At 46.2% G+C, this 13,737-nt stretch overlaps 1 protein-coding gene across 1 annotated transcript in view; it reads right to left on the bottom strand.

Moving 5' to 3' along the window:
- The window catches only part of MDN1 (midasin AAA ATPase 1), a 462,551-nt gene that overhangs the window by 284,713 nt on the left and 164,101 nt on the right, over nucleotides 1-13,737 (bottom strand). The window contains exons 19-21 of the mRNA XM_077487249.1: nucleotides 6,325-6,421; nucleotides 4,483-4,596; nucleotides 1,012-1,159 (exon numbers count right to left, since the gene is read on the bottom strand). Of these exons, the coding sequence (XP_077343375.1) occupies nucleotides 1,012-1,159; nucleotides 4,483-4,596; nucleotides 6,325-6,421 (359 nt within the window). The remainder of the gene's footprint in view (nucleotides 1-1,011; nucleotides 1,160-4,482; nucleotides 4,597-6,324; nucleotides 6,422-13,737) is intronic.

Genomic DNA, 13,737 nt, shown 5'->3' with positions numbered 1-13,737 from the left:
AAACATAAGAATGCCCACAGTTTGCTGAAGACATGCAGACTAAGCACATGGATTACTGGAACCATGTCCTGTAGCCTGATGGGACCAAGATAAACCTATTTGGTTCAGATGGTGTCAAGAGTGTGTGGTGGCAACCAGATGAGAAGTACAAAGACAAGTGTCTTGCCTACAGTCGAGCATGGTGGTGGGAGTGTCATGGTGTGGGGCTGCATGAGTGCTGCAGGTACAGGGGAGCTACAGTTCATTGAGGGAACCATGAATGCCCACATGTACTGTGACATACTGAGGCAGAGCATGATTCCCCTCCCCTCAGAGACTGGGCTGCAGGGCAGTATTCTAACATGGTAGCGACTCCAAACACCTCCAAGACAACCACTGCCTTGCTAAAGAAGTTGAGGGTAAAGGTGATGGACTGGCCAAGCATGTCTCCAAACCTGAACACTATTGAGCATCTGTGGGGCATCCTCAAAACGGAAGGTGGAGGAGCACAGGGTCTGTAACATCCACCAGCTCCGTGATGTTGTCATGGAGGAGCGGAAGAGGACTCCAATGACAACCTATGACGCTCTGGAGAGCTCCATGCCCAACAGAGTTAAGGCAGTGCTGGAAAATAATGGTGGCCACACAAAATATTCACACTTTGGGCCGCCATTTTAATTTAGGGGTGTACTCAGTTGTCAGCGGTTTAGACATTAATGGCTGTGTGTTATTTTGAGAGGACAGCAAATTTACACTGTTATACAAGCTGTACACTCACTACTTTACTAAAGTGTAATTTCTTCAGTGTTGTCACATGAAGACATAAAAAGGATTTACAAAAACGTGAGGGGTGTACTCACTTTTGTGAGATACTGTAAATTTGACATGGTTTTCTATTGTGAATATAATAAGGGATGAGATTTGCAAATCATTGCATTCGGGTTTTTATGTAGACTTTACACAACATCCCACCCTCCTTAGTAATTCCACTATACAGCCCAAATTTCAAACAGCAGAAAATAGTAAGTTTACCTCATATAAAGAACGCTGAATGTTGCTACATGGATTTGAAGCTGCATATCTTAGAGCTCTGCACAGAGTTCGTAAACTATAATGAGGACTGTGGCCTGTACCATCTACAAGCTCCATAATGGTCTTCTTTCGTACGGTCAAGTAAAAGCTTTAAAGAGAAGAGGAAATAATTAGCACAACATAACATGAACAGCCCATGCTACCACCTAAAAAAAGGATGACACATCAAAAAGTGTTCCATATTAGATATAGTAAAAGGAGAAGTACAGACAAAGCTTTTTCAGTCATACTTCAAGGGATCAAAGGAGTATTCTGAACTACTGCGTTCCAGATTTAGCCAAAAGTGGGCTAAAGCCCATTGCTGGCTGACATCACATAGCCGGTCCAGGCTCTGCAGGGATCCCAACAACTTTGGGATCTGCCCAGATGTCGGACTAGCACTTGGCTCAGCCTCTCAGTGGGTCATAAAGCCTAAGCCAGCCACTTCCACCCTTTCCACAACCTGGGGCTCCAGTGAGCGATGCAGGAACAGAGCAGATCGCGGTAACAGAGCACCGGCTCTCCGCTCACTGAAAACCGACAACTGAGCAATCCGTTGTCTGATTATATCTAGTATTCGTGAAGAGACCCACCAGAGAGGCTCGTTCTGCATCTAACTGCATCAGGGAGTCCAACAACTGTGTCTATCTGTCCCATGTCAATAAGACATTAAGTTGCAACTGCTTTGAAGGAGGTTAAAACATTTTCCCCAGAACACGCATGCAAAGCTCAATTAAGGGGTTTGTCAGTGTGCAACTTCACCTGAATTCTAAGAGCAAGGCATTTGTCCTGTGGTAGGATCTCTCTTGGACCATGTTCAGCATCATGCCTAAAATATTCCAACCTTTGAGAGCAGTGAACATGTGAAATTGTAGGGCCACAAACTGAAAGTGGGTCTTCCACCGCAAACCTCAGGAAACTTTGGTGAGGGGACAAGACCAGGATGTGCCAATAATCCTTATCCAATGGTGTCAGAAAATCTCACTGCTGGAGGGAGGCAACCACTAATCACAACAATTCCATGAAATCTCTGCACTTGAAGACATCTGAATGACGGCTACAGCGCGGATCTACTTTGCCGGGAGAACGTCAATAGACGTCCTCCCATGCTCAGTGCCATTGTGCTCAATGCCATCGGATGCATTGTCCTTGACATGTCCACATCCGGAACTCCCCATCTTCTGGTATATCAACAGAAGCATGTCGAGGTGAAGGAACCATTCTCCTGGGAACATTTGTTGGTGACTCAAGTAGCCCGACTGCCAATTCACTATTCCTGGAAATAAAATTAATAGGCAAGGAATATTTTCTACCAAGATAGAATGTGATTCACCTCTTTCTGGGCCACACGACTTCTCGTGACCCTTTGGTGAATAATAAAAGCTACAGCTGTGGCACTGTCAGATTGGATCCTGACAGGATAATTCCATAGTTTGAGCGTCCAGGCCTCGACCAGGCATACTGCCTAAATCTCTAGAAAATTGATGGATAAGGCCATCACTGATTTGGACCATTTCCCTAGGACAGATGCTTCTTCCAGGACTGCTCCTCAGCCCAGAAAGCTGGCATCTGTTACCACCTTCCAACTAACTGGTAGAAAGGAATTATTTTTGAGGATACTTGGATATCAACCACCAATTGAGGCTCTGATGCACATTGGGGGAACAAATGCACTGGGAAGCCCAGAGCTTGGGCCTTCTTGTTCCCAGTTGTCTTAAATAAAACTGTGCATAAGGAATGGCCTCTAAAGCCACCATCTTCCCCAACAAATTCATGTAAAAGCCAAATAGGATTCTTCTTTGACTTGAGTAACTAATCAGTTCCCTTATGGAACTGATCCTTTCCTGGAGGAAAAAAAAAAATCCTCTTCTGAGCTGTATCAATGATCAACCTCAAGTACTGCAATCTCCTTGATGGATTTAAGGAGGATTTCTCTAGGTTGACAATCCAACCTAGTTATTACAGGTAGCTAACTGTGGTGACCAAAGTTTGGATTAAACGGGCTACCGAATTGATCTATGAAGAGAAGATCTAAGTTGGCTAGTATTGTTATACCTTGAGCCCTTACCCTGGCTAAAGGAGGAGCCAGAACCTTTGTACTCACCTGACGTGCTTTCCCACACTCATACGTTTAGCTGTTTGTGTTAGCAACAATGTGCATAGAACCGTGTATAGCACCTGGTATTCCCAGGCAGTCTTCCATACAGGTACTAACCAGGCCTGACCCTGCTTAGCCTCTGAGATGAGACGAAATGGTAACGGTCAGAAGTTTTTTCACCTTAATGCATAGGATGCGTTAAGGTGAAAAAACACGAGGGTTTACAACCCCTTTAAACCAAAAAAAAAAATACTCCAGCCAACGCAACTACATTAGTAAAGAACAGAGGCTTGCTGGGAGTGGGAAAGACTATAATGCATGTCCTCAGTTTTTGCCAGTATCCCATCACCTAAAAGTACGTGGCTTTAACCTATACTCTGAATTTGCCTGTGTCCTGCACTGTATTGAGCAAGAAATGTGGTTTTGCTATAATTTCTTGCAGTATGGAGCATATGCTTACTTGACAAGGCTAAATGTTTACAAATCCATTTTACAGTACATCATTTAAAAGCGGCTTAAAGCAGTATTATACCCAAAACCAAGAGATTAAATATATACTGAAGTTTAGCAATCCTTAGATGTGGTGGCTGCATTATTTTTTTAGTCTTTTTTCCCCCCCTCTGTTTTCACCAGGTGATCTGGCCAATAACAAACCTGTTTTAGAGTGCTCAAAGCCTGTATGAAGGAGCACAGGGCCACCTGACAGCAGAATTGTAAGTCTGGGGGAGGGTTCAATTTACTAGCAGATTTGAATAAACGAACAAGTTGAAGCTGAAATTCTGCTAATACTTTATAAGCAGTTAAAACTGTTTTTTCCTTTAGGAATAGAAGTTTTACATACATTAAAACTGATAATTGTAAGCACCCCTGCCAGTGGTATATGGTTAGTCTCAATCCTGTAAATTACTACATCTGCAAGAGAGTTTGTTCTTTTCAAAAACAGTCTTACTGGCAAAATCACCAAATGAAAATAGAAGAAAACCAAAAAAACGAATGTAGACATCACAACTTAGAATTTGTAAGCTGCAATATAATAAATGTATGCTTTTGGGTTTAACCACTATAATATTAAATTGCCTGATATATGCAAAACTTTGATCTAGTACATGAATTGTATTCTTTTCCATTACCATATCAAAAATAAATTTTAAATACAAAAACTTTCAATGCACAAAAGATATCCAGCAATAAAAAAGAAAAAGCTATCCCAATTTTCTATACCCATTTGCATGCTGTCACCTACTCAAAGCCTTTACTTAGAGCTCAAAAATGTTATCAAGACAAATATTTTTACAGGATGGCTGGTCAGGAGTTGACCAACATCCTTTACTTACCTGATAATTCCTTGAACAATTGTCTTATTTAGATTTAGTCCTTTCAAATAATCCACAATGAGGATCTGTAAATCACTCTCATTTTCTAGTTCTTCCACATAAAGCTCAGTAAACCTGAAACGTAGACACATTATAATGGCACAACACATACCATAGAATGTTGAACAGAGGTGTTATGGGAAAGTACAACATATCTGGTATTTTAGGATATAGCCAGTATCTCAGCATTCTTTAAGGATAAGTCAAGTAAACCTACAAATATAACTGTTTGCATTTCAAATTTTTTGAGAGTTTACCTTATGTCAAGTGGAAGAACTCTTGACAAGGAAGCAATGACTACATATATAGCCATGGGGCTGGGCCACACGGTGAAGTCACCTGGAGGCCCTGCCACCTTGTGACATCAGCGCTCAGGCCATGATGGGGCGGTGAAGTCACAAGGGGATAGGGCCTCTGGATGACGTCACTGGGTGGCCCCTGACCCATGGCTATATAAGCAATGGCACACAGCGGACCAAGCATTACAGCGGGAGAGAATGTAGAGAGGAGACCTGGCAGAGGGAGAAGACAGCGGAGAGAGGAGACCTGACAGAGGGAGAAGACAGCGGAGAGAGGAGACCTGGCAGAGGGAGAAGACAGCGGAGAGAGGAGACCTGGCAGAGGGAGAAGACAGCGGAGAGAGGAGACCTGGCAGAGGGAGAAGACAGCGGAGAGAGGAGACCGGGCAGAGGGAGAAGACAGCGGAGAGAGTAAACCTGGCAGAGGGAGAAGACAGCGGAGAGAGGAAACCTGGCAGAGGGAGAAGACAGCGGAGAGAGGAAACCTGGCAGAGGGAGAAGACAGCGGAGAGAGGAAACCTGGCAGAGGGAGAAGACAGCGGAGAGAGGAGACCTGGCAGAGGGAGAAGACAGCGGAGAGAGGAGACCTGGCAGAGGGAGAAGACAGCAGGGAGAAGAACCGTTGGCAGGAGGAGACAGCGGAGACAGAAGAACCGGCGGCAGAAGAAGAATTGAGTGGAGGGAGAAGAACCATAAGATGAAGACAATCACCAGAGAGAAGAAAGCTGAAAGCGGAGAAGAGACGCCGAAGCAGCTTTAATAAATTACTTTGTCAAAAACCTGTGTACTGTTTATTTTTGACACTTTTTGGGTGAATGGGTAGGGGTGCATGCTCGGATAAGGGTCTGGTATGCTCTTGGGGTGGGGACACCATGCCAGTTTTTTTTTTTTTCTTCATTATGGTGAGGGTTTCCCTTCAAGATACTCAGCACAAGAGCAGCACCGCATGTTGGATCATCTATCCAAATCAATGGGTTTTCATAGAACCATTGATTTTGACATGTCCAAAAAAAAAAGCGGCTTGATGAGGCTTATTCAGCGTTAAGCCACGTTTATCATCTTTTACCAGCATCAGACATTTTTACAGCTCTAACGCTGGTCCTCAGAACGCACTAGCCCTGTGTTTTTGGTTTTTTTTTTCTTTACAGCTTGAAAACGCCTATGCCACTTACAGCTCCTAAAAGCCTGTTTGTGCATGGACACAGAACATGGAGAGGCTTTTTTTGCAGCCTAAAAAGTCAAGCTGCTAAAAGCCGCTGTAAAAACGCCCTGTGTGCATGAGGCTTTAATGTCAGCAATTTACAGGTAGTAAATTAAAACAATATAAAATCAAAACTCCGTCCATTACTAATCTACATCACAAGAGATTTAATACAAATACAAGCAGCACATTAAGTAACCATAATGAGAGCATGGCCAAACTGCACACATTTACAAATCAAAATATAATCCTAATACCAGCAGCACGAGTATTCAGAAATATAATACATATTTAAAAATGTACCGATTTCTTATTCCAGGTGGTAGGTTTCTTTTTCCCACATCAGTAGCAGGGTTCATGCAAGCAAACAATCGAAAATCTGGGTGACGTACCAAGGGATCTGTATATGCAAAATAAGATGTTGATTAGTTTTTACGTTCTTCAATAAAAGAAATTGGATTTTTTGTACTCACCGTAAAATCCTTTTCTCTGTAATTCACCGACTGACACAGCTTCTCTCTTTAGACCATTGGGTTGTTATGCCACCTTCTAGGCATTACAAGTTAACATGTGATTAAACTAGAACTTTCTAGTTCCGCCCAAGGGGCGGTCTCTTAGGTAACAACCGCTCAGCATGCTACTGCAGCCTCAGCACATTAACAAGCAGTATAACGTAAAGAAAAATAAGAGGGTTGGGTGCTGTGTCAGTCGGTGAATTAGAGAGAAGGATTTTACGGTGAGTACAAAAAAAAATCCTATTTTCTCTTATATTCACCGACTGACACAGCTTCTCTTTAGACCATTGGGACATCCCCAAGCAGTGCCAAAACGAGGGGAGGGAAAACATCAAAAACTTCATCCAACATGGCATGTGGGAGCTAGTACAAACTTTACCCACAAAAAAAACTACAGTGTGTGGAATAACCACCACAAAAAAAAACAGGGTGCTCCTCAACAGAGAAGCACTACCCTCAAACCGCACCAAAACTGCGGCAACAAATGCAACAGTGCATTAAAACGTACTGCGTTTTTACCCAAAAAACAGGAAAAAAAAAATTGTATGTGCAATTGCCATTATACAGCCGCCTGCAAAACTTTGCAGCCAAAAAAGGCAGCAAAGGCACTGAAATCTACCTTGTAGAATTTTGTAAAATGTGAACAGACGACCAAGTCGCCGCTTTACATACTTGAGCGACAGCTGCTTGATGTCGGAAGGCCCAAGACGTTCCGGTTGTTTTTGATCGGAAAGGGGGCACTGCCCTTTCAAGGCATAGGCCTGTACAACAATCCGTCTAATCCACCTGGAAAAGGTGGCCGAGGAGACCGTCATGCCTTTTTTCGGACCAGCCACCGAAACAAGCAGTCTGACTTCCGGAAGGGAGTCGTGACAGACAAATACCCCACAGAGGCTGAACCACGTCCAGGGAATGGAGGGTCCCCTCCTTAGGATGTGTCGGCTTAGGACAGAGATGGTAACACAATGCTTCATTGATGTGGCATGCCGAAAACACCTTCGGCAGAAAAGATGGTTGCGAACGCAACACCACCCTATCCTGTGGATAACCAGATAGTGGGACTTGCAAGACAAGGCCGCCAGTTCCGAAACCCTCCCGGCCAAGTGATGGCCACTAGACCACTTTCTGGGAAGTCAACAGGGGAATCTTTCTGATATATTCTAATGGCAGTTTCTGAAGCGCCGCTAACACCAGATTCAGACCCCCATGGGGGTAACGGTGGACACACCGGAGGGACTACATGTCGGACCCCTTTGACAAAAGTGCTCACTAGAAAGTGAGACACCAGGGGTAGCTGAAAAAAAAATAAAAAAAAAAGCCAAAGCTGATATTTGTCCCTTAATGGTGCTTAAACCAATTTCTGGTCTACACCTTGCTGTAGAAAAAGCAGGATCCTGGATACAGAAAAGGAGCGAGGACACCATCCTTTCTCCTCACACCTGGAGACGTAGGCCTTCCAGGTACGATGATATCTTCCAAGAAGAAGATTTCTGTGCTCTCAGCATAGTTAGGAATATCAAGTCCAAAAGACCCCGGTTCCTCAACACCTGGCTTTCAATAGCCATGCCGTTAAAGCCAGCGATGGTAAGGCAGGATGGAGAATCGGACCTTGAGACAAAAGGTCCTCTTGCAATGGCAGTCGCCAGGAAGCGTCTGCCACCAGGCGCACTAGGTCTGCGTACCAAGGACACTGAGGCCAACCTGGGGCAACCAGAATGACTGGTATCCCCTTGACTTCCACTCTGTGAAGCAGACGCGGAAACAGTTTTAGTAGAGGAAAGGCGTAAATCAGCTGTTACTGATCGCACGGAGCCACCAGTTCGTCTGCCCAAGGATCCCTTGTCCTGGACACGAATCTCAGCACCTCCCGATTGAGACGGGAGGCCAGAAGATCCACGTCTGGTGTGCCCCACCACAGGCACAGTAGCCTGAACACCTCCGGATGCATTGCCCATTCTACTGGGTCCAGCATCTGGTGACTTAGATAGTCCACCTGTCAGTTCTCCACTCCCGGGATGTAAATGGCCGACAGGGCCAGTACATGTCGCTCTGCCCATCGAAGTACGTGAGCGACCTCCCGTGCGGTGGCCGAGCTTCTTGTTCCTCCTTGGTGATTGACATATGCCACAGCCGTGGCGTTGTCTGACTGGATCCTGATCGGGCGCCCTCGCAGTCTTATTGACCATGTGGAGAGGCATAGCCTGATCACTCTCAGATCGAGCAGATTGAGGAATCCAAGTTGCCGATCAATCGACCAGTAGCCCTTAGTCGACTGAACATCCATTACTCCACCCCAGCCGGATAGGCTGGCGTCCATTGTGAGCACCGTCCATTTCAGAGGTAGTAACGACTTTCCGGTCTGAAGTACCAGGGACCTCAGCCACCAGATCAGGGAATCCCTGACTAACTGGCTCACCTGAATCTGTCGATCCAGGGACAACAGAGATTTGTCCCACTGCGTCAAAATCTCCTTCTACAGAACTCTGGTGTCGAACTGGGCATATGGTACTGCCTTCGAAAGAGGCCACCACGAGTCCCAGGACTCGCATGCAGAAGCGTAGCGAAGACCATTTGTGGTTCATCAGCAGTTTTACCGTGGCTCTGAGTCTGCAGCTTGTCTGAAAGGAGAAATACTCTCGCTTCCTTGGAGCCCAGCAGCAAGCCTAGGTACTCCAAATGCTGAGTTGGTACGACCACCGACTTCTTTACGCTCAACAGCCACCCAAATTCCTGCAGAGTCTGCATGGTGAGAGCCACATCCTCCTCTAACTCTGAGGCGGAAGATTCTCTCAGGAGGAGATCATATATAACCCACAATCGCGTTGTCGCAGTAACGCCAAAACAGGAGTAAATACCTTGTTAAAGACTCGGGGGGCTGATGCCAAACCAAAGGGAAGAGCCACAAACTGGTAGTGGGCTTCCCCAACTGCGAATCGCAGAAACCACCGATGCCGAAGGCGTAAGGGTATGTGCAGGTGCGCATCCTGGATGTCCAAAGATGCCAAGGAGTCCCCTTATTGGAGTGCCGCGACTACTGAGCAAACAGATTCTGAACCCCTGTACTTTTACAAAGTAATTGAGGGCTTTTAGGTCCAAGATTGGACGTACCCCTTCCTTCTTGGGGACTACAGTTTAGATAGAACCTCTGGAAACATTCCAATTCCGGAACAGGCACTATCACCCCACGATTCAGCAGGTCTCCTACCGCCCCCAAGAGGGCCTCCCGGCGAGCCGGGAGTACGGGTATGCTGGAGGGGGAAGAATCTGTTTTGCGGCCAAGAGAGGAACTCCATCTTGTAGCCAGAGTAAATCAGATGGCAGACCCATTGGTCGGACAGCCGAGAGGTCCACCGGGCTGCAAACTCTCAAAGGCGACCCCCCCCCCCCCACCCCGAATTGCGGGTGGGGGCAATCCTTCATGCAGTAGCACTTTTGCTCGCAGGCTTGCGGTTCCAGGGACGCTTTTGTCCTTCAGAAGCCATTTTGTCGGGCTGGGGACGTTTGACCGAAGCTCCGGGCAGACTAAAGCAGTTTGTGAGCAGAAAAAGAGGGCTCTTGCCTACGGCGTGGCTACTTAGCCTTCCTGGCCTGTGGGAGTAGTGTACTCTTACCATCTGTGGCATTTTTAATGTAGTCAACCAAAGAGGCTCCAAAGAGCCAGTCGCCAAGGAAGGGAAGATCCGTCAGGGCTTTCTTGGATGCCTGGCCAGCCGACCAGCATTTTAACCAAATCAGGTGGCTCAGCACCACTGCTCACACTGAAGCCCTAGATAACAGAGGGAGGGTATCTAGGGCCAGGTCACAAACATACTTACGGCCTGCACTAGTCGGTCTGCTAGTTCCACGCAGACAGGAGAAGCCTGTTCTTCCAATTCGCGGTGCAACAGTTTTGCCAACTCAATGTCCCCTCTAACCTGGATACTGGGGGGTCCTCGACCAGAGGAGCCGACCAGTTCTTGAGAAGGCTTTCCTCAAAGGGGTAACGTGCCGCTATATATTTGGGGAACAAAAAGGTCCGTTGCGGTCGACCCCATTCCTTCTAAATGAACTTGTCAAAAGAAGTCAGATACGGGAAAACCTTAGGTGAACGGGCTGGCTTACAGGACCCAAAAGGGACCGCTACATCTGCTGGCTGCTGAATTTTCAGGGTATCATGCACAGCTGTGATAAGTGCTCCAACAAACGCTTTATCGTGCATGGACCCGGACGGGGACTCATCCACACTGTCCGAACGGTCCTCGTCACGTTGTCTGAAACGACAGAGCAGGGGTCACCAGCCTCAGCAGGGCCCCAGTCTGCGTCAGAGCTCTCCCCGAAGGGCGGGGGCAGGGGTCGCTTTATAGCACCTTGCACACATGCACCGCCTGCACATTAGCAACAAATTGAGGACCCCGATAAAACGTTCAGGGGCACTGCGCATTCCTCGGGCAAACTGGTTGCAACTGCCTGGATTTCGGGGAAGAAACAGCAGTTTCTGAAGCCATGCTGACCCTATCCTGTCTGCCACCTGAAGGGGACTTAATACAGTGACAGTCTTACCTGCTGCTGCTGGCTGAGGGGCTCTTTCCCACAGGACTCACCACCCTGAGGGGTTCTGCGCTATCCATCAGGCAGTGCCTGCAGTCTGTTGGCTCCCAGGTGCAGAGGAATCAGCTCTGTCTTGATGGAAGCAGCGGATAATGGCGCTGAAACCGCTCTGCAGTGTGCTCAGGCTCAAAGAAAATGGCCACCTAGCATCCGGTATAAGTACATAAAACACAGGGAAAATGGCCACCAGAGCACAGGAGCACACACTGCCACTAGAGAACACTGAAAAAACGTGTTCAGGCTTCCAGAAAATGGCTGCTGGCATCCAGTATAGGGACAAGTTACAGGGAAAATGGCCGCCGAAGCCAAAGAGAGCATGCTTTCCCTTGCCCACACCTAAGATGGCTACTGAGGCAAAAATCATGAAGGACAGAGAGAAACACAAGTACAGCCTCACATGAACCTTCCAGGGACATGAAAAACGACCCAGCCAGCACAACCCCCAAGGTGAGAGCCCCCGGGAGAGCACAGACACACACCTCACTGCCGCATCCCACACAGGGAGGGAGAAAGGGACAGGGAGAGAAGAGAGGTATGTGAGGGACCCCCGAATCGACTTCCCAGAGAATGCCCAGCTGCTCAGCCCCACCGAGGCAGGGAGAGCTGTACTTACCAGTCCTGAAGAGCTGGGAGAGATTCCATCACAGACCCACACTCTGATTAGTACAGAGTGGCTGTTGGCCTGGCACACTGACGCAGACATCAGTAGCCCAGTCATGTGTGCGCCCAGGAGCATAAAAGCTAACCGACCAACTCTGGAGCTGAGGTTTCCTTATGGCCTGCCTAGCGCGGAGCTGCGACCTGCACACGCAGGATGGCCAGGCTGGGGAGACTACAAGGATAAGGGTACCCAGCCTGTCATCCAGCCGGCTGTTGATAGCAGATTACAGGATCTATCTTGCGCAAAAAGCCAAGCTTCAACAGAAAAAATAAAATAAAGAGGGACCGATGGGCCAGTCAGGGCTCCTTCACTAGGCAAAATAAAACGGAGACTGAAGTAGCATGCTGAGGTGTTGTTACCTAAGGGACCGCTCCTTGGGCGCAACTAGAAAATTCTAGTTTTATTATCACATGTTAACATGTAATGCCTAGTCCTATCCTGAAAGTAGCATAACAACCCAATGGTCTAAAGAGAAGCTGTGTCAGTCGGTGAATATAAGAAATACTGAATAGCATGTGGGTTCATAAGGAGAACCTGGTATAATTAATTTTAAAAAAACATGCTACCGCTAAATACCTTACATAGCCATAAAATGATATTCCAGTTGCTACTGTATAATCAAACAGCGCACTAGGAAATTGCAGGGATCAAGCGGTCCTACACAGTATCCATCCAATGGCAGCCTGAGAGTGGGAGCTGTGCAGAACCATGCAAGAGATGTTACCCAAGGCCATCAGATGCGTACAAATTGACAGAAGAGCGCAAATGAGTACACAACTGAAAAACTGATTAGGAATAGTTGGCCAATATAATCATGGCATCTGCTTAAAAGTTGCTCTCCGAAGTTTTCACATTTAAGTGAACCTGTGCATAGACTATGGACTTTAACCACTTGCTATCCATAGGCCATATATATAGCCCGGACTGCAAGCGATTTAAAAAAAAAAAAAAAAAAAAAAAAATTCCCCCATTTTGAGTTCTAAGAAAAGGCATTTTAGTAAGTAATCTGGTCAGGTAAAGAGCCGCCCTATTTTATTGCTCTAGTGGCCATCTTCTGGAGCTACGAGACTAACCAGTCACTATTGATACGGAGAAAAGTTGCACTGCTTGTTTTGCCACCCCCTTCTGCCCTCTCCAAACTGGTATTACTATTCTATTACAATGTTCTGTAATTGGGTAGTGGAGATCCCGTCATTCGTCCTCCATTCACTTTAGTTGCACTGTGGTAAAATAGTAATATGCATTCTGTGAATATCAGGGAGAGAAGTGGGCGGTGAGAGGCACAACTCAGTAGCAGTGGCTGCTGTTAACCTTCATAGCGCCCCAAAGACGGACACTCAGGACAACTCCGAGGGAGACACTTAAAAACAGAAGATTTTTTTTTACCAAAATCAGTCAACCTCCAGGTAATGGGATAAACGCCAATAAACGTAACCAATATGTTTTGAGTTGTATCCCCCAAAAAAAAAAAAATATGCACATCAAGAATATGAAATTTTGGGTTTACATATTAAACATGTTTGGTTCTCCTCCTCTCCCCCACCCCCAATAGCCAGCATCTGGTTATCCAAAAAAAGTGATTCAGAAGGATTTTTTTATCCCTGCTGTAGCAAATTGGATCATGCTTTGCTGGGGTTTTTCGTCTTCCTCTGGAAGGAGTATATGGAATTTTTTCTCTTTTTATCGGTTGAGCTGGATGGTCTTTTTTCAACCTATGGAACTGTGAAGGCATAATCTACAGGGCTTCTGCTTTCTAAAAATATACAACTTTCTTTTGTATAATTTCCAACAAAAAGCCCCCACACAGCAGCTTTGAATATTTGCACAAAAAATCAACAAAGTGGTTCATGTTTGTCCCCCTAAAGCTACTGTAGCCAAAAAAACATTTTATCTGTGCACAGCATTAAAAAAATATATATAAAAAAGTATGCTTAGTCACATAAAATACTACTT

The sequence above is a fragment of the Lithobates pipiens genome, unplaced genomic scaffold (assembly GCF_037356315.1).
Source record: "Lithobates pipiens isolate NorthernLeopardFrog02 unplaced genomic scaffold, aLitPip1_a1.2 Scaffold_18, whole genome shotgun sequence".
Lineage (NCBI taxonomy): Eukaryota > Metazoa > Chordata > Amphibia > Anura > Ranidae > Lithobates > Lithobates pipiens.
Note: the sequence above shows the minus strand (reverse complement) of the source record. Positions and strands in the feature narration are given on the sequence as shown.